Below are 27,619 nucleotides of genomic sequence, written 5' to 3'. Positions count from 1 at the left end.
CTGGTGGGTCGCCAGTAGTGTGTGGCGTCCTGCCAAGGAGGGGCGTTGGCGATGGATGGCTGTCCAGGGTGATAGCAGTGAACAGCAGACTTGCTGAGCACTGCGGGCGCAATGGGTGGCTGTTCGTCGACAATTGGGACCTCTACACCCGTGACGGGATACACTTGACGTTCAAGGGTGTTGAGGCTCTCTCAGACTCCCTTGAGCGAGCACTTGGTACCCTGAGGGATTTTTTAGTATAGGCGAGGGGGGGAGGAGTAATGGGAGCAATGGGAGGGGACATCTAGCTCATAATATAACCAGGCAGCTTAGAAGTAATTCTAGGGGGGTAACAGAGGACGGGCTAAGAATCTTCTATACTAACAGCAGGAGCCTCAGAAACAAGATAGACTTACTAAGGAGTGAAGCTTATTCAGAAAATTTTGACATAATAGCGATCACTGAGACATGGATAGACACTAATAGAAAATTTAGATCAGAATTTGAAATAACGGGTTATCAGATGTTTCACAAAGACAGAAGGGGCAGAAAGGGAGGTGGAGTTGCGCTATATGTTAAAGACTCACTTAAATGTTTAGTTAACAATTCAGTCAAAACTAACATGGATTCAGAATCAGTTTGGGTGGACGTTTACAAAGGGAAAGAAAAACTAACTCTAGGAGTTATGTACAGGCCACCCAACCTTAACAGGCAGGACACGAGTATATTACTACAGGAGATTGGCAGGGCGAGTATGAGTAGAAATGTCTGCGTAATGGGGGACTTTAATTATAGGAATATAGACTGGGAAAACCTAGTGGGTGACCTGGAAGCCGAGGACTTTCTTGAAGTTATACAAGACAATTTCCTTAAGCAGGTAGTTACTGAACCTACCAGAGGAGATAACATATTAGACTTAGTCCTAACCAATAATGGGAACTTGCTGCGTGAGTTGGAGGTGGGCGGAGAGTTAGGAAATAGTGACCACAGAACGGTTCGTTTTAGCTTAGACTGGGCGGTAACCCGCGAACCAAACCCAGTGTTAGTGCCAGATTTCAGAAGAGCAAATTACGAGGGGCTTCGAAGACATCTTGAAGGGGTAAACTGGGATAATTTAGGGATTCATGAGGGCCAGAACTGCGGATTGGAGAGCCAGGAGAACCAGGTAGAAATGTCTTACAATAACTTAGTTAGAGTAATAGTAGAGGGGCAAGGACAGCATTTACCACAGCGAACACTTAGAAAAGAAAACAATGATCCTAAGTGGATGACTCGTGGACTAAAACACGAGATTGGGTTAAAGAAGGGAATTTATCAGAAAATAAAGAATGGTGAAACACATCTCAGGGGCCGGTACGTCGAACTATCTAGATTAGTTAAGAAAAACACCAAGATAGAAAAAGGAATTATGAGATCAAAGTTGCAAATGAGGCGAAGAGTAATCCTAAGGGCTTCTTTCAGATGTATAGAACAAAAACACGGGAGAAAATTGGACCGCTGAAAACAAACACAGGGGAGCTAGTAGAAAATTACGAAAATATGAGCACATTGTTGAACGACTACTTCCTTTCAGTATTCACACAGGAGGATCGAACGACTATACCGGAAAGAGTTCAGGTGTACGAGGGCGGGGATGGCGACAAATTGAGGGATATAATCATTACCAGGCAAGTAGTTCAGGATGAGATAGATAAGCTTAAGAAGAACAAGTCGCCAGGTCCTGACGGGATATTTCCGAGGGTATTAAAGGAATTAGGTGATGTACTCAGTGACCCACTAACCGACATCTTTAAGATGTCGGTAAATACTGGCTATGTGCCAAGCCTAATGTGACGCCGATTTTTAAAAAGGGGGACAGGTCAGTTGCTTCAAACTATCGCCCAATTAGCTTAACATCGGTTATAGGCAAGATGCTGGAGTCCATAATAGCCAGGAACATTCGGGAGCATTTAGAGAAACATAGCTTAATTCACGACTCGCAGCATGGGTTCACAAAAGGTAGGTCATGCCTCACCAATCTCTTGTCCTTCAACAATAAAGTATTTGAGGCGGTTGACAGAGATGAAAATTGTGATGTAATCTATCTTGATTTTAGTAAAGCGTTTGACAAAGTTCCTCACCAACGACTGTTGCTTAAATTACAGGCTCACGGAGTAGAGGGTAAAGTTTTAAACTGGGTCAGGGCGTGGCTTAGCAATAGGAAACAAAGAGTGTAAATCAATGGTAAAAGATCTGACTGGGGATGTGTTACGAGTGGGGTCCCACATGGTTCGGTATTAGGTCCTTTTTTGTTTATTATTTATATCAATGACTTAGATACAGGAATTAGTAGTGATGTTAGTAAATTTGCAGATGATACCAAGATCGGTAGAGTAATTGTGTCGGATCGGGACGCTAGTATTCTCCAAGGTGAACTCAACAGATTGTATGACTGGGCGGATAAATGGCAGATGGAGTTCAATGTAGGGAAGTGCAGTATTCTGAGTGTAGGTAGGAACAACCCCTCACATAACTATTGCTTAAATGACACTCTCATAAGCAGGTCTGGGTGCGAGAGGGATTTAGGGGTCATAGTGAGCTCTGATCTCCGTCCAAGGGCACAATGCATTCAAGCTAGAAATCGAGCAAACAAGGTCCTTCTGGTTCTATTTCAAGGAGATTTATTTCAAGGAGCGTAAGCAACAGAAGCCCCGAAGTCTTCCTCAAACTATATTTAGCATTAGTTAGACCTCATCTTGACTATGCGGATCAGTTCTGGTCACCTTACTATAGAATGGATATCAAAATGTTAGAATCGGTGCAGAGGAGGATGACTAAGATAATTCAGGGGTTGAGAAACTTGCCATACGAGGAAAGACTCAAACAGTTAAACTTGCATTCTCTGGAAAGGCGAAGGGTGCGTGGAGACATGATCGAGGTTTATAAATGGATGAAGGGCTTTAATAAGGGAGACATTCATAAGGTTGTGTTGGTAAGAGAACCGGGTAGGACACGAAGTAATGGGTTTAAACTGGATAAATTCAGATTCAACAGGGACATAGGCAAAAATTGGTTTACTAATAGGGTTGTGGATGAGTGGAATGGGCTTAGCAGTCATGTGGTGAGTGCCAATACAATTGTCACATTCAAAAATAGACTAGATAAATTCATGGACAGCGATATTAGGTGGGGTTAGATACACGGGAGCTTAGGGTCAAAGGAGCTGCCTCGTACAGGCCTACCGGCCTCTTGTAGACTCCTGCGTTCTTATGTTCTTATGTTCTTATGACTCGTCTTCGACAGGCGCCTTACATGGCTTCCGCACCTAAAAACCTTAAAAACAAAGTGTATGAGGTCGCTCGATCTCTTTCGTGTTCTGTCATGCACTTCATGGGCCGCTGACCGCACAATACTCCTGCGCCGTTAACAGGCACTCGTCGAGTCGAGACTATCCTCCTCCACACACTTGATGCAGTCCATCACGCTGCAGTTCGACTGTCAACAGGTGCCTTTAGATCATCCCTTATATCAAGCATTCTAGATGACGTGGGATCGCCACCTTTGGACTTACATAGAGATGGACTTTTAATTAAGTACTGATATAAACTACAACGCCAACCTAACAATCCTGCCTACATCGTTACCCTAAACACCAATACAGATACAATATATAGAAACAAGCCTCTCCTACCTCGCCCCTTTGGGTTCCGTGTCCGGAATGCCATTGGGGACCTCTCACTACCATACTTCCCTATAGCAGTTTATCAGATACCCCCAATCACACCGTGGGAGTTCCCAAATACACATTTCTGCCGGTACTTCAACTTCAACAAAGCAAGCATCTCAGCGGGAACTGCTCGACAGCTGTTCCTGTCCCACACAGCTAGTCACGCCACATCTGTACCAGTATACACGGACGGCTCCAAATCCGATGCTGGCGTTGGATTTGGAGCTGTCTTTCCAGACTTCCCTTGTTCTTGAACTTTGACCACTATCGCTTCAATTTTTACAAATAATTATCTGCCATTCCTTTAGTAATGCGCACCATCCTCACTTTACTTGTCGATACTTTACTGTCTACACTGACTCACAGGCAGCCCTGTTCGCAATGAAAAATTTTAGAAGCACCCTCCCTATAGTTTTAGAAATTTCTAGTTGGCTAGTTTTAGCAAAAAGGTATGGGCATCAGGTGACCTTCTGTTGGGTACCTGCCCACGTCTCTGTGCGTGGTAATGAGGAGGCCGATGAGGAGGCGCGGGTCGCGGCTTCTCGCCCTCCCTCATAGTGCGCTCTTCCATTTAGGGACTTGCATCTCACCGTGCGGTCTGCACTCCAGAGGGTGTGGCAGCACAGGTGGACGGCTGTGATTACCACGAGAAAGATGGGGGAAGTCATAACCAGGGCTGTGCGTTCCTGGTCGTATTTCCATATAAGAAGTCGTAAGAGGGAGACTGTCCTGGCCCGCCTTAGGGTAGGTCACACTAGATACATAGATACACACATGGCTTCCATGTGTCCCGGGGAGTTCAGCCCTACTGTGATGATTGTTTGGTCCCCCAAACTGTTTGGCACTTGCTGGTCGAGCGCCCCAGTCTGGGGGACCTACGAGAGCAGTACCTCTCCCGGTGTCGGGGCAGAGATGGGAGTTTATCTCTCTCTCTGGTGCTGGAGGAGAAGGCACTCTTCCCGGGACATGACGTTTATGGCTTCCTACAGGAGGCTGGTGTCCTCAACCTCCTGTAGGTTTTATTGACCTTTTATTGTTGTTTTTTATCATACTTTTATTTTTCACTGGTTATATATAGTTTTATAATATAATTTATTATGTATTAGATTCGGCGCCATATGACCCCGCACTTGCGGTGTCATGTACAGAACGCCCCAATAATCATCATCAAGCTTAGAGTCAGACTTGTGAGTAGAAACCATGCCAAGCTGAGGAGAGTCAAGCTTAAAATCAGCCTTGTGAGTAAAACCGTTTCAAGCTGAGGAGAATCAACTTTGTAAGTAGTAGCCATCCCATGCTTAAATGATTCAACCTAGTAAGTAGAAACCATGCTAAGTTGAGGAGAGTCAACCTTGTGAGAAAAAAACATGTTAAGCTGAGGAGTCAACCTTGTAAGCAGAAACCTTGATAACCTGAGGGGAGTTCTTTCCGTGCCTTTAATCATTTCCATTCTGCTTTCTTTCAGAGGATTCCCAAGACAACTCGGGCAAAGCGTCACTGCCAACACAAACCATGAGTCGTGACGAGCTGCGGGGGGCGATGGGCGGCCTTGACCTCAGCCCCAAGATTGGTGAGTGAAAATATATCAACTTGAGTCACTTATATAAGTGGAAAAAATCCAAAGCTGAGTCAAGATTAAGAGTCAGCCTTGTTAGTAGAAGCCATGCCAAGCTTAAGAGTCAGCTTTGTGAGTAGAAGCCTTGCCAAGCTTAGAGGCAAGCTTAGGAGTCAGCCTTGTGAGTAGAAGCCATGCCAAGCTGAGGAGAGTCAAACTTAGTCAGCCTTGTGAGTAGAAGCCATGCCGGAGTGAGGAGAGTGGAGCTTAAAAGTCGGCCTGTTAAGTATTGTAGAAGCAATGACAAGCATAGGAGAGCCAAACTTAGAATCAGTCTTGTGAGTAGAAGCCATGCCAAGCTTAGGAGAGTCTAGCTTAGAGTTAGACTTTTAAGTAGAAGCCATGCCAAGCTGAGGAGTCAAACTTAGATTCAGCCTTATAAGTAGAAGCCGCTCCAAGCTGATTAGAGTCAAGCTTAAAAGTCAGTCTTGTGAGTAGAAGACATGCCAAGCTAAGGAGAGTCAAGCTTATGGCCGTAAGCTTAGACAAATGTGTAGAGGAAAAAGTGCATTACACATCAAAACTGTATGCTTAAACGCAAAATAGATTACACATTTTTGTCACGCAGCCTTGTGCTACACAAATTCGCCCCTCAGCCGTACACATTATTGGAACAAATGTGTATCGGAAAGTGAACCGCCCCTACCCTGTCCACTCTGCGTTACACATTTCAGAATTTTCAAAAATTTGCGTTGCACGTTGCAATACAGCCTTTGATTGCAGGTATATATGACTCAATCAGTATGTGGAGGGTACAAACGTAATGTTAAATACTTTTATGGAAAAAAGTGACAGCGCAAACATCGGTTTAAACACCGTGAATCTTCTCAACAAAATACAAGACCACAAGTTCACAAGAAACCTCGAGCAAGGTGAGTAGACGACAAGCATATTTTACTCTTTTCTTATATATTCATACCTACTTGGAATAAGGAAAGCATATTTATAGCCTGAAAAGGGTCTACTATCAAGTAGACTTGATAGCTACATGGACGAGGATGTTAGATAAGTTTATGGATGAAAAGATTTGGTAGGAAGTAGTAGGTGGGATACGGGGTAGATGACAAGTGTAATGGGCTGGGTGGCCGTGTGGTAGCTGGATGGGGCAGGATTACTGCATTCAGGAGATTAGATGGGCTTGGGGAGGCGGATGATAGGAGCTGCACTGCCACTCGCGGTAGGTGGACAGGGGCTTCCAAGTATACGCCAGTGGGCTTCTTGCAGACCCCTTGCGTTCATATGTTCACAGGTGGTAGTGGGGGGAATCTGGAGCTGCCCTGTGTAGGGCACTCGGCCTCTTGCAGTCTCCCAATGTTCTTATATTCTTCTTATGGTAGTTTAGCTCCACACACAAAAATTTCACTTCCAAATACTTAGGTGTCTTGCATTGTGACAGGCATAATATGGATCCAGTAGCCGTAAACTTACAGTTATGACAGGACATCTATTCTTATTTCTATTTCCCAATGGATAAAGCATGGGGTACTGGTGGGAAAGAGTTTTTTTTATGGGGAAAGCAAACACCACAAGAGGCACAGCTCCCACTGGACCCCCAAAAGAAAATAAACTGAATATTGTAGCCTAGTTAGGAAGGCTGTGCCCCCATAGATCCCCAAAAAGAATATAGTCAAATCATTTTAAATCAATATATATATATTTTTTATTTAAATCATGATTTCTCTACTCTGATTCAAATCAATTTAAATCACTTTATTTAATCAAACCAACCTTGGCCAACAATAATATGTCTCCTGAGTATACCCTAGGGGTGAAATTCCTTCTTTCTGATGTGTTAAGCTGAACTACAACATTACCGAAAAGAACTCATCTTCCTTTCATGTGTTGCCACATCCGCTTCAGCTGGGCAATATTCTTCTGGGGTCCAAGTCCAGCAGCATTGTATTCTGTTGCAATAGACTGCCAAGCCTCTGCCTTCTTGAGCTTTCCTTTCATGGAAAACTCGGTCTTTTTGTCTCCCAGAATGTCTTTCCTGGCTTCATATAATTCGAGCAACAAGTTTTGCTCTCTTTTGGTCGAATAACTGGCTTTATCCATTATTCAGAAATTTTCAGACAGATCAGGGAAACACGTGGAAAGCCAGAAAGATGTAAACAAACACAAACAGAGGTACCAACTTTGCCGCGTTTCACAAATTGTTGTACACAATTCTGAAAGTGTCACGCGACACAATTTGCAGCTTTAAGCATACGAAAAATTTGAGTAATCCACATGTGGAGTGTACCGGTAACACTTTTGTGAAGTGACACATTTCGTGTTTAAGCATACGGACATTAGATTCAGCCTTGAGAGTAGAAGCCATGTAAAGCTGAGGAGAGTCAAGCTTAGGGTCAGCCTAGTGAGTAGAAGCCATGACAAGTTGAGGAGAATTTAGCTTAGAGTCGGTTTTGTGAGTAGAAGTCATTCCAAGCTGAGGAGAGTCAAGCTTACATTCAGCCTTGGAAGTAGAAGCCATGCCAAGCTGAGGAGAGTCAAACTTAGAGGCAGCCTTGTATGAATAAGCTATGCCAAGCTGAAAAAAGTCAAGGTCAGGTGTCAGCCTTGTAAGTAGAAGCCATGCCAAGCTGAGGAGAGTCAAGCTTAGAGTCAGCCTTGTGAGTAGAATCCATGCTAAGGTGAGGAGTCAAGCTTAAAATCAGCCTTGTGAGTCGAAGCCATGCCAAGCTGAGGAAATTCAACTTAAAGTCAGCCTATAAAGTAGAAGCCATGCCAAGCTGAGGAGAGTCAAACTTTGAGTCAGTCTTGTAGGTAGAAACAATAGCAAGCTGAGGAGAGTCAAACTTAGAGTCAGCCTTGTAACTAGAAGCCATGCCAAGCTGAGAAGAGTCAAGCTTAGGGGCAAGCCTTGTAAGTAGAAGACATGCCAAGCTGAGGAGAGTCAAGCTTAGTCATTCTTGTGAGTAGAAGACATGTCAAGCTGAGTAGAGTCAAGCTTAGTCAGCCTTGTGAGTAGAAGCCATGCTATGCTGAGGAGTCAAGCTTAGAGCCAGCCTTGTCAGCCATGCCAAACCCAAGAGTCAGCTTTGTGAGTAAAAGCCATGCCAAATTGAGGCTTAAGCTTATTAGTAAGCCTTGTGAGTAGAAGCCATAACAAGCTGAGGAGTTAAGCTTAGAGTGAACCTTGTAAGAAGTCATGCCAAGCTGAGTCAAGCTTAGAGTCAACCTTGTAAATAGAAGTCATGCTAAACTGAGGAGAGTCAAGCTTAGGAGTCAGCCTTGTAAGTAGAAGCCATGCCAAGCTGAGGAGTCAAGCTTAGGCGTCAGTACTGTAAGTAGAAGCCATGCCAAGCTAATGAGAGTTAAGCTTAAGAGTCAGTCTTGTGAGTAGAAGCCATGCCAAGCTGAGGAGAGTCAAGCTTAGAGTCGGCCTTGTGAGTAGAAGCCATGCCAAGCTGAAGAGAGCCAAGCATAGAGTCAGCTTGTGAGTAGAAGTCATGCCAAGCTGAGGAGAGTCAAGCTTAGAGTCAGCCTTGTAAGTAGAAACCATGCCAAGCAGAGGAGAGTCAAACATAGAGTCAGCCTTGTAAGTAGAAGCCATGTCAAGCTGAGGATAGTCAAATAGAATCAGCTTTGCAAGCAGAAACCATGCAAAGCCAATGAACATTCATCTTTCAAGTTGAGGCCATTCCAAACTTAGAAAGTTGAGTCCCATTGTAAGGTAACAGTTGTGGCAAGCTCAGGGAATTGAGGCTTGTGAGGAAGAGCTGCACCACATTCAGTAGAGCCAGTTATGTGACTAGAAACCCTGCCAAGCTTGCTTTCCAACAAGAGCTTATGTTCTACACCTCGTCAGAGTACAGCCCGGAGCTGCAGGAGGCCCTGAAGATACTGCACACAACCCCTTCAGATAAGTGGACAGCCCTGAAGGCAAAGTGGCAAGCCTTGGAGGAGACAATGAGGCTAGAGTTTACCATCGGTAGGGACCGCGCCAGGAAACAGTGCTTCACCTACCTCCTCCTGGACCCGCGCATCACCTGGAACCTGCCGGCCATGTGAGGAAGGATCGGTCTTGAGGAGCAGACCGTCTTTTTGAGTGTGTCTTTTTTCAGGATTTCCCTATAGTGCCCCCCCTGAGCTGACTCCCTTCACACACACACACACACACACACACACACACACACACACACACACACACACACACACACACACGCACGCACGCACGCACGCACGCACGCACGCACCAAGTACAAAGACAAATATAGGGGAAGTAGAGAGGATTCAGAGGGCAGCATCAAAGGTGGTTCCAGGACTAAGAGACTTAACATACGAATGATTTTATACGACTGATATTTGAGTGACGGAAAAAAGTATTTATTAATATTTATCATTTCTTTGTACACATCTTCTCTTCCAGGGGACCAAAGGTGGAAGAATGGAAGAAGTTTGAGCGCTTTCTCTCAGCGATCTTCTATGTGGGTAAAGGCACTAACGACAGGCCTTACCAGCACCTGACTGAAGCCTTGGAGGAGAGGCAGCAGGTGAGAAAAGAGGAGCAGCCTTTGTGGACGTGCTGACGGAGGAGGAGGAGGAGAAGGAGGAGGAAGAGGAAGAGGAAGAGGAGGGGGAGGAGGAGGAGTTTCGTCCTCATCTTCCTCAGTCTCGTCCTGACCTTCCTCAGTCTCGTCCTGACCTTCCTTGGGTCAAGTTCAGTCTGGTCCTGACCTTCCTTGGGTTAAGTTGTAGACTTTTGCTCCGCTGCTGTGTGGTGCCAACTAGCTATTCCTGTGGCTTTGTGGTGTGCTTTGAGGTGTTCTGTGCTTCTGAGTGGTTGCTGCTGCTGTGCTGGGGGACTGCACAATCCGGAGCATTACCACTACCTGCATACTCTGCATACACCAGACCGCTAAGTCTTTGATTTAATATTTACCTAGTTAGATAGTGATCCACGTTTACTTATAGGCCACGTGTGTTAGGCCCTCCCACACCTACTCTAATTTTAACACCATTTCACGCGAACCCAGTGCTACACGGTTTTGTTTTGTTTTTCCTTTTACTATTACGATACGTTACTGTGTTGTGATAATAGGAACACGTGAATCAGGCGCGCCTAGCTACGTAAATTTTTAAGGTTCGTGTGTTCATATATAAACACTATATATTTCATCTTTCCACGCAAACCTAGTGAACACAGTTTTATCTTATTTATCTTATTTACACATGTGATTTCTTAATATAATAATATATAGGCATGTGTTTCCAGTCTTGGTAGATTGGAATACCCGTGCCCTTTTCCTAGACACACCATTTTCCCCAGAGATTTGACCTGACGACCTGACTGCGACCTGACGACCTGACCGCAGCTGCAGACTTTGTTATTGTCTTGCTGCAACCAACCTTTTCGTCCTGCCTCACTCATATTTTTTCGTCCTGCCTCACTCATATCTTTTCGTCCTGCCTCACTCATATCTTTTCGTCCTGCCTCACCCATATCTTTTCGTCCTGCCTCACTCAAATCTTTTCGTCCTGCCTCACCCATATCTTTTCGTCCTGCCTCACTCAAATCTTTTCGTCCTGCCTCACCCATATCTTTTCGTCCTGCCTCACTCAAATCTTTTCGTCCTGCCTCACCCATATCTTTTCGTCCTGCCTCACTCATATCTTTTCGTCCTGCCTCACTCATATCTTTTCGTCCTGCCTCACTCAAATCTTTTCGTCCTGCCTCACCCATATCTTTTCGTCCTGCCTCACTCAAATCTTTTCGTCCTGCCTCACTCATATCTTTTCGTCCTGCCTCACTCAAATCTTTTCGTCCTGCCTCACCCATATCTTTTCGTCCTGCCTCACTCATATCTTTTCGTCCTGCCTCACTCATATCTTTTCGTCCTGCCTCACCCATATCTTTTCGTCCTGCCTCACTCAAATCTTTTCGTCCTGCCTCACTCATATCTTTTCGTCCTGCCTCACCCATATCTTTTCGTCCTGCCTCACTCATATCTTTTCGTCCTGCCTCACCCATATCTTTTCGTGCTGCCTCACCCATATCTTTCGTCCTGCCTCACTCAAATCTTTTCGTCCTGCCTCACCCATATCTTTTCGTCCTGCCTCACTCATATCTTTTCGTCCTGCCTCACCCATATCTTTTCGTCCTGCCTCACTCATATCTTTTCGTCCTGCCTCACCCATATCTTTTCGTCCTGCCTCACTCAAATCTTTTCGTCCTGCCTCACCCATATCTTTTCGTCCTGCCTCACTCAAATCTTTTCGTCCTGCCTCACTCATATCTTTTCGTCCTGCCTCACTCAAATCTTTTCGTCCTGCCACACCCATATCTTTTCGTCCTGCCTCACTCATATCTTTTCGTCCTGCCTCACCCATATCTTTTCGTCCTGCCTCACGCTTATCTTTCGTCCTGCCTCACCCATATCTTTTCGTCCTGCCTCACCCATATCTTTTCGTCCTGCCTCACTCATATCTTTTCGTCCTGCCTCACTCATATCTTTTCGTCCTGCCTCACTCAAATCTTTTCGTCCTGCCTCACTCAAATCTTTTCGTCCTGCCTCACTCAAATCTTTTCGTCCTGCCTCACTCAAATCTTTTCGTCCTGCCTCACTCATATCTTTTCGTCCTGCCTCACCCATATCTTTTCGTCCTGCCTCACTCAAATCTTTTCGTCCTGCCTCACCCATATCTTTTCGTCCTGCCTCACTCATATCTTTTCGTCCTGCCTCACCCATATCTTTTCGTCCTGCCTCACTCAAATCTTTTCGTCCTGCCTCACTCATATCTTTTCGTCCTGCCTCACCCATATCTTTTCGTCCTGCCTCACTCAAATCTTTTCGTCCTGCTTCACCCATATCTTTTCGTCCTGCCTCACTCATATCTTTTCGTCCTGCCTCACTCATATCTTTTCGTCCTGCCTCACTCATATCTTTTCGTCCTGCCTCACTCATATCTTTTCGTCCTGCCTCACTCATATCTTTTCGTCCTGCCTCACTCATATCTGTTCGTCCTGCCTCACTCATATCTTTTCGTCCTGCCTCACCCATATCTTTTCGTCCTGCCTCACTCATATCTTTTCGTCCTGCCTCACCCATATCTTTTCGTCCTGCCTCACTCAAATCTTTTCGTCCTGCCTCACTCATATCTTTTCGTCTTGCCTCACTCATATCTTTTCGTCCTGCCTCACTCATATCTTTTCGTCCTGCCTCACTCATATCTTTTCGTCCTGCCTCACTCATATCTTTTCGTCCTGCCTCACTCATATCTTTTCGTCCTGCCTCACTCATATCTTTTCGTCCTGCCTCACTCATATCTTTTCGTCCTGCCTCACTCATATCTTTTCGTCCTGCCTCACTCATATCTTTTCGTCCTGCCTCACCCATATCTTTTCGTCCTGCCTCACTCATATCTTTTCGTCCTGCCTCACCCATATCTTTTCGTCCTGCCTCACTCATATCTTTTCGTCCTGCCTCACCCATATCTTTTCGTCCTGCCTCACTCAAATCTTTTCGTCCTGCCTCACTCATATCTTTTTCGTCTTGCCTCACTCATATCTTTTCGTCCTGCCTCACTCATATCTTTTCGTCCTGCCTCACCCATATCTTTTCGTCTTGCCTCACTCATATCTTTTCGTCCTGCCTCACCCATATCTTTTCGTCTTGCCTCACTCATATCTTTTCGTCCTGCCTCACTCATATCTTTTCGTCCTGCCTCACTCATATCTTTTCGTCCTGCCTCACTCAAATCTTTTCGTCTTGCCTCACTCATATCTTTTCGTCCTGCCTCACTCATATCTTTTCGTCCTGCCTCACTCATATCTTTTCGTCTTGCCTCACTCATATCTTTTCGTCCTGCCTCACTCATATCTTTTCGTCCTGCCTCACTCATATCTTTTCGTCTTGCCTCACTCATATCTTTTCGTCCTGCCTCACTCATATCTTTTCGTCCTGCCTCACTCATATCTTTTCGTCCTGCCTCACTCATATCTTTTCGTCCTGCCTCACTCAAATCTTTTCGTCCTGCCTCACCCATATCTTTTCGTCCTGCCTCACCCATATCTTTTCGTCCTGCCTCACCCATATCTTTTCGTCCTGCCTCACCCATATCTTTTCGTCCTGCCTCACCCATATCTTTTCGTCCTGCCTCACTCAAATCTTTTCGTCCTGCCTCACCCATATCTTTTCGTCCTGCCTCACTCATATCTTTTCGTCCTGCCTCACTCATATCTTTTCGTCCTGCCTCACTCATATCTTTTCGTCCTGCCTCACCCATATCTTTTCGTCCTGCCTCACTCATATCTTTTCGTCCTGCTTCACTCATATCTTTTCGTCTTGCCTCACCCATATCTTTTCGTCCTGCCTCACCCATATCTTTTCGTCCTGCCTCACCCATATCTTTTCGTCCTGCCTCACTCATATCTTTTCGTCCTGCCTCACTCAAATCTTTTCGTCCTGCCTCACTCATATCTTTTCGTCCTGCCTCACTCATATCTTTTCGTCCTGCCTCACCCATATCTTTTCGTCCTGCCTCACCCATATCTTTTCGTCCTGCCTCACCCATATCTTTTCGTCCTGCCTCACCCATATCTTTTCGTCCTGCCTCACTCATATCTTTTCGTCCTGCCTCACCCATATCTTTTCGTCCTGCCTCACTCATATCTTTTTCGTCTTGCCTCACCTACATCTTCACCATGCCGTCTATCCTCAAGTGTTGTCCCGGGTGTGGTGTCCGGATGGCACCTCAGTATTTTCTAGGAAAGGACTCTTGTAGGTTCTGCGTTAAAACACAGAAGGATGATCAGAAGGTCATAGAGTTAAAGAATAAGGTTACAACTCTCGCCGTCCAGGTAGACGCATTACTTAGTGCCGTAGCGACTGGCTCTGCCTCCTCCTCTTCCTTTCCCTCTTCCTCTGCCTCTCCTCCCTCACCATCCTTGGTATTCTCTTCTCCCACACAGTAGCCTCTCCCATCCTCCTCCTCCTCTTACGTCCCTCCTCTCCACCCCTCCCACCCCTCCTCCTCCTCCTCCTCTTCTTCCTCCTCCTCCTCCCCTTCCTCTTCCGTCCCCCCTCCCCCCCTTCCCACCCCTCCTCCTCCTCCTCCTCCTCCTCATCATCATCATCTTCTTCTTCTGCTTCTTCTCCTTCTTCTTCTTCTTCATTCTCTTCACCTCCCTCCTCCTCCTCCTACTCCTCCTCCTCCTATTCCTCCTCCCCCTCCTCCTCCTCCGTCTCCTCCTTCTCCCCCTCCTCCTCCGATCTACAAAAAGAGAGACAAAAGTGTGGCCCTAAACTACAGACCAATCAGCCTGACCTCTGTGGCGGGAAAAATCCTCGAGAAGATCATCAGAGACACACTCGTGAGGTTCCTTGAAAACAACAACATAATTTCCGATGCTCAGCACGGTTTCAGGAACAAGCGCTCATGCTTAACCAATTTATTGGACTTCTTCCAAGGTATCTATGAAAACTGGGATAATCATATCCCCAGCGATGTTATATATCTAGACTTTCAAAAAGCCTTTGACAAAGTGCCACAAGAAAGACTCCTCAAGAAACTCAAGTCGGCGGGATTAGGCGGCAATCTGACAGCGTGGATCAAGGACTGGCTCACTGGAAGAAAACAACGAGTTGTACTCAACGGACAGGCCTCCGAGTGGCTCCCGGTCACAAGTGGAGTGCCACAGGGGTCAGTGCTGGGACCCATACTTTTCATCATATATATCAACGACATAGAACTAGGATTGAAATCCAATCTTTCAAAATTTGCCGACGACACAAAGGTGGGTGGGAAGGCCCTCACAACGGCAGACTGCGAAATTATCCAGAGCGACCTGGACCAGATCACTCGGTGGTCAGAAAAATGGCAGATGTCCTTCAACACTACCAAATGTAAAGTAATGCATATCGGATCCAGAAACAGCAACCACACATACCACATGGGTGGCGAACCACTACATGTTGTGCAAGAGGAAAGAAACCTCGGGGTCACCATCAGCAGTGACTTGAAACAAACAAAACACTGCAAGTCCGCCTGTAAGAAAGCCAATACAATGCTTGGGTTCATAGCGAGGAACTTCGAATACAAGACGCCGGGAGTTATGTTATCCTTGTATAATTCGCTGGTAAGGCCTCACCTGGAATACGCCGTGCAATTCTGGTCTCCTAATTACAGGAAAGACATTGAATTACTTGAGAGAGTACAGCGCCGCGCCACGAAGATGATACCATCACTGAGGACGAAGCCCTATGAAGAGCGACTCGAGCGACTCAACCTCTTCACGTTGGAAAAGAGACGCCTGCGGGGAGACATGATACAAGTCTTTAAGTACCTAAACAAGCTCAGCAACGTTGATCACTCCAAACTCTTCACGCTACAAACCAACCTGAGAACAAGAAACAACGGAAAAACAATTCAAGCAAAGCGATGCAATACCGACATCGGCAGGAGTTATTTCTCGAATAGAGTTGTTCGCCACTTGAACAGCCTTCCTGCAGAAGTGGCTAGCGCAGAGACCATCAACTCCTTCAAGAAACGCATTGATTGCCACTTTGCTGCATCGGGAGTGAACTGAACGTTCCCAAGAGTAGATACACAAGTGCTTTAATCCTTCCCTGCAAGCCACTACTATGGCAAACGGATTGATTAAATCACTGAATGCAGGCAGCCTAGTAATGAGCCAACAGGCTTTCTGCTGCCTGCTAGTCCATGTTTCCATGTTTCCATGTTTTCCTCTTTCTCCTCCTCGTCCTCCGCCTCCTCGTCCGTCACTCCCTCCCGCAGCTCAGCCTCCTCCCTCTCACCCTCCCTTTCCCCTCTCCCCCCTTCTCAGCCCTCGGTCACCCGTCCCTCACCTTCTCCCTCGTCTTTTCCTCCTCCTTTTCCTCGTCCGTCCCTCCCTCCTTCACTTCAGCCTCCCCCCCCACTCATTCTCCCTATCTCCTCGTCCCCCTTCCTCTTTCTTCTCCCCCTCCTCCTCCTCCTCCCCATCCTCCTCCTAGGAAACTATCGACCAATTAGCTTGACATCGATTGTTTATAAGTTAATGGAGACTATCATTCGCGACAATATGGTGAAATTCTTCGAAGAAAATAATATAATAAATATTTCGCAACATGGCTTCCGCAGTAAACGTTCGTGTTTAACTAACTTACTTGATTTTTTTCATTATATTTTTGAGGTGTTCGATGAAAGCAGATCAGTAGATATCATATATCTGGATTTTCAAAAGGCATTTGATAAGGTCACCCATCAACGATTGCTCAGCAAACTATTGGCGCACGGTATCTCGGGTAACATTCACAATTGGCTTGTGGACTGGCTCTCTGAGCGGAAACAGAGAGTAGTTCTAAACGGTGTTACATCTAACTGGCTCGATGTCAGAAGCGGTGTACCTCAAGGATCAGTGCTTGGCCCCATGCTCTTCTTAATTTATGTTAATGATATCGATGATGGGCTCACTTGCAAAGTATCAAAATTTGCTGATGACACAAAAATTGCTAGTAAAGTAACTGCGAAACTCGACGAAGAAGCTTTACAATCAGATCTAGATCGACTTGCACGTTGGCCCAATCAATGGCAAATTAAATTTAACGTTGACAAATGTAAAGTGTTGCACATCGGAAAAAATAACAATCGCGTTCGGTACGTAATGAATGGCCAACAACTTTCTGCAGTAAGTAAAGAAAAGGATCTTGGAATCACTGTATCAAGCGGTTTAAAGCCCGGTCAGCATTGTTCAAAGGTTGTTAAAACTGCAAACAAATTGGTTGGCTTCGTCGGACGAGTCTTTAATAATAAATCGGAAAAAGTAATATTAAAACTGTATAATTCGTTTGTTCGACCCCATCTAGAGTACTGTGTACAGTTTTGGTCTCCCTATTACAAAAAAGACATTGAAAGGTTGGAACGGGTTCAACGAACAGTAACAAAGATGATTCCTAGGTTGAAAAAATTATCATATGAACAAAGGCTTAAAGAAGTAAATTTATTCAGCCTATCAAAACGAAGAATGCGAGGTGATCTAATAGAAGTGTTTAAAATGTTTAAAGGATTCAGTGATATTAATACGGAAGATTACTTTACAATTGATCGATCAAATAGAACAAGAAGAAATCACAATTTGAAGATAATTGGTAAAAGATTCTCGTCGCACGAAGCTCAACACTTCTTCAATCGAGTTGTTAATGTTTGGAACTCTCTACCCTGTGATGTCGTTGATAGTACAAAAGTTACGGCCTTCAAGAATAGATTAGACAAGTTTTTATAATCCAACCAGCAACTAATATATTACTCATTGTCGTACTAACGTTAAGTTCTTTCGAATACTGGTGTCCTTGTCCGCTTTTATCGCCCGGTTAGTGGTAGCAGTAATGGTAGTTCTTTCCTCTTTCCTACATAATTTCCATGCAGTTTTTCCATGCTGCGTGGTTATTTTTCCTTTCCTGCCAGCTTTGGCTAGAGGGATGGGGGGTGGGGAGGAGCCTTCGCCTTTGCTGTCCTTCATTTTCCACCTTTGATTAGATAGTTAGTGTAGCTTGTCACAAACAGCCTCGTAAGGACCAGCAGGTCTGCTGTTGTTTGTTCTTCCTTTGTGTTCCTCTTCCTCTCCCTCTTCCTTCTCCTGCTCCTCCTCCTCTCCACCCACCCCAGCTTCCACAATTTCTCCTCGTTCTTCACAGCAGGTCCCTCCCCACCTTTCCCGCTCTCCCCCCTCTCCCCTCCTTCCTCCATCCACCCCTCCTTCTGGCCCCTCTTCTGGCCGTAGGGTGCTCGTGGTTGGTGATAGTCGGGTGCGTTATGTTGACAGGTATTTTTGATCCAAGGATAAGAACAGGACGAGGGTGTGTTTCCCAGGGGCAGGGGTGGGCCATATATCATACAGGATTGAGGCGTGTATGACACGCAAGGTATCGAACCCTATTATCTTCCTCAGCTGTGGCGGGAACGACATTTCCCGTGTGCCAAGCGAGGACCTTTTCCGGCGTGTTAGGGAATTATTAGGTAGGACACGGGACGCTGGTGGGTCACCGGTAGTGTGTGGCGTCCTACCGAAGAGGGGCGTTGGCGATGAATGGTTGTCCAGGGCGATTGCAGTGAACAGCAGACTAGCAGCTCACTGCGAGCGCAATGGATGGCTGTTCGTTGACCACCCGACTTTGCTGAAAAACCCGACTTTGCTGAAAACTCGACTTTTTTTATCACGGAAACATGGCTGAATACGCGTGGCAAGCATCAATTAAGTGAAGTAGCTATTAATGGTTACAATGCGTTTGCTAAGTGTCGTCTACACAAAAAGGGTGGAGGTGTAATAATATATGCGAGAAGTAATTTAGAAGTCATTCAGCTTAACACTACCGAAACAGAGGCTTATGATTCATTGAATGTACAAGCGATGATCAATAATGAAAAGTATGTTCTAGGCGTAATTTACCGACCTCCTAAATCAAATGAAGACATTGATGGAAATCTCTACGCAGAGATAAATAAAGTTATCAGAAATAGAAATGCAATAATATGCGGTGACTTCAATAACCCCTCTGTTAACTGGCCCGAACTCTGTGGCGAAAGAGAAGGCTCTAGATTAATTAACCTTGCGCAAGACACTTTTCTTTACCAAACAGTTACCATGCCGACAAACGGAAACAACATTCTTAATTTAGTCTTCACGACCGACAGCCACCTCATAACTGCCTGTGAGGTCGGCGAGCCATTTGCAAGCAGCGACCATAATACAATCAAATGTGATTTAAATATTGAAACAAAAGCACGAGAAAACTCGTTCTTAATATTAAACTATAGTAAAGTAAATTTTACGGACCTAAGAAGATAATTGGCATCAGTAAATTGGAATCATTTGCTCAATAACGTCAGCGTTCAAGAAATTTATAAACGTTTTACTGCACAAATCACAGCGAACGTAAATAAATTCATCCCACTTAAGTCACGAAGAACAGAAAACCAAAAGCCGTCGTGGATGACTAATTTCCTGCAGAAACCCATCGTCGAAAAAAGAAAACTGTATAAGAAATATAAACTGTCACACAATTCACAGGATCATACTAATTATATCAATGTCAAGAGAAAGTGGGAAAGGAAAATCAGAAAACAGAAACGCGAATATGAAATGAAAATATCACTTGATGCTAAGAAAAATCAAAGGTTATTTTTCAGTTACATAAGAAACAAAAAAACTGTTAAAAACAATATCGGCCCACTATTAGTAAATGGCGACACGTTTAGTGATGATAAAGGCATGGCGTTGGTCCTAAATTCTACCTTTAGTAGCGTATTCACAAAAGAGAACATGACATCGATCCCAGCCCCGAGGACTATTTTTCAAAGCCCTGAAGAACATAAGCTTGCGTTGATCGAAATTGATATCAGCGAAGTGCGCGCGTACCTGTTGGAAATAGATCCAAATAAATCTCCGGGCCCCGATAATTTATCTCCTCGCGTGTTAAGAGAATGTAGTCAACAGCTAGAATTACCCATAACGTTAATGCTCAACGTAGGACTAGAGCTCTCCTGAGGAGAGATAAGGAGAGGTATGTCAGGGGTCTCGCTGAGGAAGTAGAGGGGCATTTAAATGCGAATGACCTTTGACCTGCTTACCGAGCACTGAAAAAGCTCCGTTCTAAGTCTCACTCTCAGGTGAACGCTATCCGAACAGCTGACGGCTGCCTCGTGTCGGACATGGATGGGCAGAGGGCTCGTTGGACTGAGTACTTTGAGCAGCTGTACATGGCGGACCCTCCACGTGGGCAGCTTCCAGTTGCTGGGTTGCAGGTGGCGGATGCTGACCCACCCATTGACGAAAGCCCACCCTCTCTGGGCGAGATCAGAGAGGCTGTAGCCAAGTTGAGGGGTGGGAAGGCACCTGGCACCTGTAACATCAGTGCAGAGCTGCTCAAAGCTGGAGGTGAGGCCATGATCCGCGGGTTGCATGCGGTCTTGACTGCCATATGGAAGTCCGCTACCATTCCTCCTGACTGGAAGAGGGGGTTGGTCGTCCCTATCTGGAAAGGGAAAGGGGACCGCCAGGACTGCAACAGCTACCGTGGTATTACACTACTCAGTGTGCGAGGTAAGGTGTTGATGCGAAATCGCAGCCAGCTGCTGAAGCTGCAGAGACCTGAACAGTCTGGGTTCACGCCTGGCAAGTCAGCAACTGACCGTATCCTAGCGCTGCGCGTACTTGTGGAGCGCCGACGTGAGTTTCGACAGGGGATGCTTGCAGCCTATGTCGATCTCAAGAAGGCGTTTGATTCAGTACATCGTGAGGCACTCTGTGATCATCTGCGACTCCGTGGGATTCCTGCGAGGACTATTGGTCTGCTGACTGGTGCTGTGAGGGGAGAAGTGTGTGTGTGTGTGTGTGCGGGGGGGCTCTGGCTTCCTTTCCCGTGAATGCGGGAGTGAGGCAGGGCTGTGTCCTTGCCCCATCGCTTTCCAACACTTGTATGGACTGGGTACTGGGCAGAGTTGTGAATCAGAGTCATTGCGGGGCATCCATTGGCAATACCAGGGTCACTGACCTTGTTTTTGCTGATGATGCAGTAATCCTGGCGGAGTCGCTGGAGGTCTTGGTAATGGCTCTCGAGGCACTGCACGAGGAGGCGAAGCCCTTGGGACTCCAGGTCTCCTGGGCCAAGACCAAGGTACAGGTGTTTGGAGGCTTGCTGGATGAAGCAGTACAGTCTGTTCATGCGTGTGGCGAGGACGTTGAGATCTCAGAAAGTTTCACGTATCTTGGTAGCGTAGCTCATAACAACGGTGAGTCTGGCCAGGAAGTCTTACGGCGGATTGGTCTGGCCCACGGTGTTATGGACTCGCTCAACACGAGTATATGGCGTTGTCGATACCTGTGCAGAAGGACAAAGATTTGGATCTTCTAGTCCTTGTGCTCCCTGTCTTACTCGATGGTTGTGAGACATGGACACTAAATGGGGACTTGGAGAGGCGGATTGATGCCTTTGGTAATAAGTGTCTACGCAGAATCATGGGATATCGCTGGAATGACTTTGTGTCAAACCGGCGACTACTCCGTGAGACTGATTCGACATATACTACCTGCATAGTCCGTCAACGCCAACTCCGGCTATACGGGCACGTGACAGGTTTTCCGGAAGCTGATCCTGCTCAACGGGTTGTCTCTCTTAGAGACAATCTTGAGTGGAGGAGGCCAAGGGGACGCCCACGGAGTTCGTGGCTTGAGCAAGTCGATAGATCCTGCCGGGAAAGACTCCCGGGCTTGGCGTCGTAGGGTGGGCGAGGCGACGCGCCCCCCGGCGTATGCCCCCATTGATTGATTGATTAATGTTCAACACGTCATTAGCACAGGCAAGTGTGCCTCTTGAGTAGAAAAATGCAAATGTTACTCCGATCTTTAAAAAATTAGATAAAAAAACAAGCCAGTAACTATCGTCCAATCACCCTTACGTCTGTCCTAATTAAACTATTCGAAAAAATAATCAGGGATAAAGTGATCACTTTCCTCGAAACAAATAATTTGATTACTGATAATCAGCACGGATTTCGTAGTAATCGAGCTTGCCTTACCAACTTTTTAACTTTTTTCAACGACGCGTATTCAAGTTGGGACGCCCGAGCCCCATATGCCGTAATTTACCTAGACTTTCAGAAAGCGTTTGATAAAGTTCCCCACGTTAGGCTTATTTCAAAACTGCGTTCCCACGGTATTAGTGACCATCTGTGTGCGTGGATTCATGACTGGCTCACCGACGGAGAACGGCGTGTAGTTCTTAATGGTTCTTAAAGGTTTGGTCCTGGGGCCAACACTATTCATAATTTACGTGAACGATTTAGAGACCGATATCCTATCAAAAGTTGCCAAATTCGCCGACGACACCAAATTAGGGGGTACGGTAACGAACAGTAAAAATTGCGAGAATATTCAATCAGACTTAATAAGACTTGCCGACTGGAGCGAAAAATAGCAAATGTGTTTCAACGTAGATAAATGTAAAGTAATGCACATAGGTGAAAAGAATCCTAACTTTAAATATCAGATTCAAGGACATAAACTCAGCGAAGTAAAACAAGAAAAAGATATTGGTGTCAATATCAGTAACACTCTTAAAATGAGTGATCAATGTTCTGTGGCGAGGAAAAAAGCCAATATGATTTTAGGATTAATCTCAAGAAACTTTGATTATGAATCACCCGAACTTATGAAGAGATTATATTTAGCATTTGTAAGACCACACCTAGAATACACCGTTCAGTTCTGGTCACCAAATTATATCAAAGATCAAGTTTTGCTAAAAAAAAAAAAAAAGACACAGCGACGAGCAACCAAACAAATTCTTGGGCTCCGTAACTTGCCATATGACGAGCGTTTAAAGGGTTAAGATATGTTTTCCTTAAAAAAGCGAAAGGTAAGAGGGGACTTAATTGAAGTGTTCAAAATCCTTAATAGATTCGAAAACATTAACCCAGATAGTCTCTTTCAGAGAGACACCAACACAATAACACGCAGCAACGGTATGAAGTTAAAGGGCAACAGATGTAACACATGGAGGCGCAGAAGTTATTTCAATAATAGAGTAGTCGATCACTGGAATAGACTCCCACCGTCAGTAGTTAGCGCACAGAGTATGAATAGCTTCAAGTCTACATTGGATAAGTACTTCAGGGATATAAGATTATACTGACCCTTTTTCGTATGTTTCAGGCAGACTGCAGCGCGAGTTCAACCTGAAGCCCTATTATTTTCCCCCACAAGTTAGATTATAAGTAGCGTAAGTTAACAACAGAATAAAGAAAAAACTCAATGTACGTAACATACATATGATGAGTGAGGTGTGGGAACAGTAAGGTTAACAGGATACTGGAGCGTACGCCCGTACCGAAGGTATACGAGGATCGAGCCTCTACCTGTAACCCCTGAAAATACATCTCACCCCATCGTAAGGAGTCCAATTAAATACTAGCTTTTATAATGTTTTAAGAATCAACGACATAGACTGTTTACGGACTCATTTTCGTTTGTGTCAGGCAGACTGCAGCATGACTACAACCTAATGACATGTTTTTCCCACACAGCTTAGGTCACCAATTGCGTAAATTAAGGGTAGTAATTTCCTCTTATTTCTCTCTTTACTGTAAAATTTCCATGTCCCTTTCTTCCTTAAAAGCACATGGTGTTCTCTTCTAACTATTTCCTGCCGGAATTTGCCGGAGGGAGAGGCGGGTGAGGAAAAGCCTTCATCTATTCCGTCCTGTCCTACCACGCGTAGATTACTGGTAGTAGCGGTAGTAAACAGACACCCTCGCCATAGACCGACAGGTCTTCTGGTGTCTGTTCTTCCTATTTATTCGTATGTAATTGGAACCTCTTCTTTGGCAACAACGCCCTCTACGCCCAGGACAGGGATACACTTGACGTTAAAGGGTGTTGAGGCTCTCTCAGTATCCCTTGAGCGAGCATTTAGTACCCCGAGGGATTTTTTAGTATAGACGAGGGGGGGGGGAGGAGTAATGGGAGAGGACATCTAACTCATAACACAACCAGGCAGCTTAGTAGTAATTATAGGGAGTAACAGAGGGTGGGCAAAGGATCTTCTATAATAACAGCAAGAGCCTCAGAAACCAGATAGACATACTTAGGGGTGAAGCTTGTGTACAAAATTTTGACATAATAGCGATCACTGAGACGTGGATAGACACTGCCCTTAGAAATTTCAGGTCGGAATTTGAAATAACGGGTTATCGGATGTTTCACGAGGACAGAAGGGGAAGAAGGGGAGGTGTAGCTGCGCTATATGTTAAAGACTCACTTAAATGCTCCGCTAACAATTCAGTCAAAACTAAAATGGGTTAAGAATCAGTTTGGGTGGACGTTTACAAAGGAAAAGAAAAACTAACTCAAGGGGTTCTGTACAGACCGCCCAACCTTAACAGGCAGAACACGAGTATATTACTACAAGAGATTGGCAAGGCGAGTAGGAGTAAAAATGTTTGCGTAATGGGGGACTTTAATTATAGGAATATAGACTGGGAAGACCTAGTGGGTGACCTGGAAGCCGTGGATTTTCTTAAAGTTGTACAATATAATTTCCTTAAACAGGTAATTACTGAGCCTACCAGAGGAGATAACATTTTAGACCTAGTCCTAACTAATAATGGGAACTTGATACGTGAGTTGGAGGTGGGCGGAGAATTAGAAAATAGTGACCACAGAACGGTTCATTATAGCTTAGAATGGGCGGTGACCAGCGAACCAAACCCAGTGTTGGTGCCAGATTTTAGAAGAGCAAATTACGAGGGGCTTTGAAGACATCTTGTAGAGGTAAACTGGGAAAATTTAGGGATTCATGAGGGCCATAACTGTGGGTTGGAGAGCCAAGAGAACCAGGAGAACCAGGTAGAAATAACTTGCAATAATTTAGTTAGAGTAATTGTCGAGGGGCAGAGACAGCATATACCCCAGCGAACACTTAGAAAATAAAACAATGACCCTAAGTGGATGGCTCGTAGGCTAAAACACGAGATAGGGTTAAAGAAGGATATTTATAAGAAAATAAAGAATGGTGAAACCCATCTCAGGGGCAGGTATGTCGAACTATCTAGATTAGTGAAGAAAAACACCAGGGTAGCAAAAATAAAGTATGAGATTAAAATAGCAAAAGAGGCGAAAAGTAATCCTAAGGGCTTCTTTCAGATGTATAGAATAAAAACAAGGGAGAAAATTGGACCTCTGAAAGTAAACACAGGCGAGCTTGTGGAAATTACGAAAATATGAGCACACTGTTGAACGACTACTTCCTTTCAGTATTCACACAAGAGGATCGAACGACTATTCCGGAAAGGGGTCAGGTGTACGAAGGCGGGGATGGCGACAAATTGAGGGATATAACCGTTACCAGGCAAGTAGTCCAGGATGAGATAGATAAGCTTAAGAAGAATAAGTCGCCAGGTCCTAACGAGATATTTCCGCGAGTATTAAAGAAATGCAAGGAGGTACTCAGTGACCCACTAACCGACAACATTAAGAATTCGGTAAATAGTGGTTATGTGCCCAGCCTATGAAAAATAGCTAATGTGACGCCGATTTTTAAAAAGGGGGACAGGTCAGCTGCTTCCAACTATCGCCCAATTAGCTTAACATCGGCTATAGGCAAGATGCTGGAGTCCATAATAGCCAGGAACATTAGGGAGCATCTACAGAAATATAGATTAATTCACGATTCGCAGCATGGGTTCACGAAAGGTAGGTCATGCCTCACCAATCTCTTGTCCTTCTACAATAAAGTATTTGAGGCGGTAGACAGAGACGAACGTTATGATGTAATTTACCTTGATTTTAGTAAAGCGTTTGACAAAGTTCCTCACCACCGACTGTTGCTTAAATTACAGGCTCTCGGAGTAGAGGGTAAGTTTTAAACTGGGTCAAGGCGTGGCTTAGCAATAGGAAGTAAAGAGTGCAAATCAATGGTAAAAGACCAGACGCTGTGTTACGAGTGGGGTCCCACAAGGTTCAGTGTTAGGTCCACTTTTGTTTATTATTTATATCAATGACTTAGATACTGGAATTAGTAGTGATGTCAGTAAGTTTGATGATGATACCAAGGTCGGTAGAGTAACGGAGTTGGATCAGGACGCTAGTATTCTCCAGGATGAACTAAACAGAATGTATGACTGAGCGGATAAATGGCAGATGGAGTTCAATGTGGGAAAGTGCAGTATTCTGAGTGTAGGTAGGAACAACCCCTCACATAACTATTGCTTAAATGACACTCTCATAAGCAGGTCTGGGTGCGAGAGGGATTTAGGGGTCTTAGTGAGCTCTGTTCTCCATCCAATGGCACAATGCATTCAAGCTAGAAATCGAGCAAACAGGGTACTTCTGGTTCTATTTCAAGGAGCGTAAGCAACAGAATCGCCGAAGTCTTCCTCAAACTATATTTAGCATTAGTTAGACCTCATCTTGATTATGCGGTTCAGTTCTGGTCACCTTACTTTAGAATGGATATCAGAATGTTAGAATCGGTGCAGAGGAGGTTGACTAAGATGATTCAAGGGTTAAGAAACTTGCCATACAAGGAAAGGCTCAAACAGTTAAACTTGCATTCTCTAGAATCGCGAAGGGTGCGTGGAGACATGATCGAGGTTTATAAATGGATAAAAAGCTTTAATAAGGGGGATATTCATAAAGTTTTGTTGGTAAGAGAATCGGGTAGGACACGTAGTAATGGGTTTAAACTGGATATATTCAGATTCAACAGGGACAAAGGCAAAAATTGGTTTATTAACGGAGTGGTAGATGGGTGGAACAGGCTGAGCAGTCATGTGGTGAGTGCCAATACAATTGTCACATTCAAAAATAGATTAGATAAATTCATGGACAGTGATATGAGGTGGGGTTAGATTCACGGGAGGTTAGGTTTAAAGGAGCTGCCTTGTACAGGCCTACCGGTCTCTTGCAGACTCCTACGTTCTTATCTTGTTATGAGGGATGAAAGGGAAGAAGAGTGAGGTGGAATGGCATGAGAAGAGCGGGAAGGGAAGAAAAAGGAGAGGAATGAGTATAATCATCTAATGGAAACTCTCCCTCTAACAGAGTGATAAGAAACATACGATAAGAGGAATCTGGGATGAGGGCTACGGCGTGGTGCCCCTTCATGTCTTCCACAACACAACGAGTGAGGAGGCCCTGACCAGAGAGGCGGCCATCATATTAGCCATCGGTGAGGCCTTGGCACTCTGGTCCATATTTTTAATCGTTTCGGGATCCCATTACGACTCTTTTCCAAGCCCACAGAGAAGATTAACCTGGTTTTCAAAGGTCATTTTCCAGTTCAAGGTACAGACGTCCGGTAAACCTATCACCAGGATCACAAAATAGCCCATGCAAACCCCAGCAACTTTTACGAGAGGCTTTTCAAACACGCGAACAGAGGGGCCGATACGTTTAAAAATATGAACTACTGAGGTGGTCCTTTGGTGCCCTTTCACGGACACGGATCTCGACAACAACAGTAATAATGATAATGATAACAAGCTCCCTCGGAAGTCTCAATTTTCCCCATTCTTGTGTACTCCATTAATTTTCTCTCTCTCTCTCTCTCTCTCTCTCTCTCTCTCTCTCTCTCTCTCTCTCTCTCTCTCTCTCCCCCCTCAGGCCTCAAGAATTTATGCAACGCCAGGCAGGGAACTTTCTACGGCCCGGCAAAGTTCTGGGAAAGGTCCGAAAAACGCCAGCTGGGGACGAACCTTCTCTACCGTGCCTACAAAATACTGCTCCAGGAGGGGGAGAGGCAGTTGAGGCCTTGCCACTTTGCCGCCTAAACCACTGGGCGTTGCGCGTGGTGGAGGGGGAAGGAGATGGAGATGAAGTG

At 45.2% G+C, this 27,619-nt stretch overlaps 1 protein-coding gene across 6 annotated transcripts in view; it reads left to right on the top strand.

The window, feature by feature from the left end:
* LOC127002817 (ankyrin repeat and LEM domain-containing protein 1-like) overlaps positions 1–27,613 on the top strand; it is a 48,574-nt gene extending 20,961 nt beyond the window's left edge. For 4 of the 6 annotated variants that reach the window (XM_050869038.1, XM_050869037.1, XM_050869032.1 and 1 more), the window contains 5 exons: positions 5,151–5,255; positions 9,112–9,310; positions 9,673–9,796; positions 26,842–26,968; positions 27,403–27,613. In XM_050869038.1, coding sequence (XP_050724995.1) covers positions 5,151–5,255; positions 9,112–9,310; positions 9,673–9,796; positions 26,842–26,968; positions 27,403–27,569 — 722 coding nt within the window. In that variant the 3' untranslated portion in view covers positions 27,570–27,613. Of the gene's footprint in view, positions 1–5,150; positions 5,256–9,111; positions 9,311–9,672; positions 9,797–26,841; positions 26,969–27,402 lie in introns of those variants that run through there. The other 2 variants (XM_050869033.1, XM_050869036.1) reach the window with 2 other exon arrangements.
* Positions 27,614–27,619: the final 6 nt, after the last annotated feature.

The sequence above is a fragment of the Eriocheir sinensis genome, chromosome 24 (assembly GCF_024679095.1).
Source record: "Eriocheir sinensis breed Jianghai 21 chromosome 24, ASM2467909v1, whole genome shotgun sequence".
Taxonomy (NCBI): Eukaryota; Metazoa; Arthropoda; class Malacostraca; order Decapoda; family Varunidae; genus Eriocheir; species Eriocheir sinensis.
This window is presented reverse-complemented; position numbering and strand designations above follow the sequence as displayed.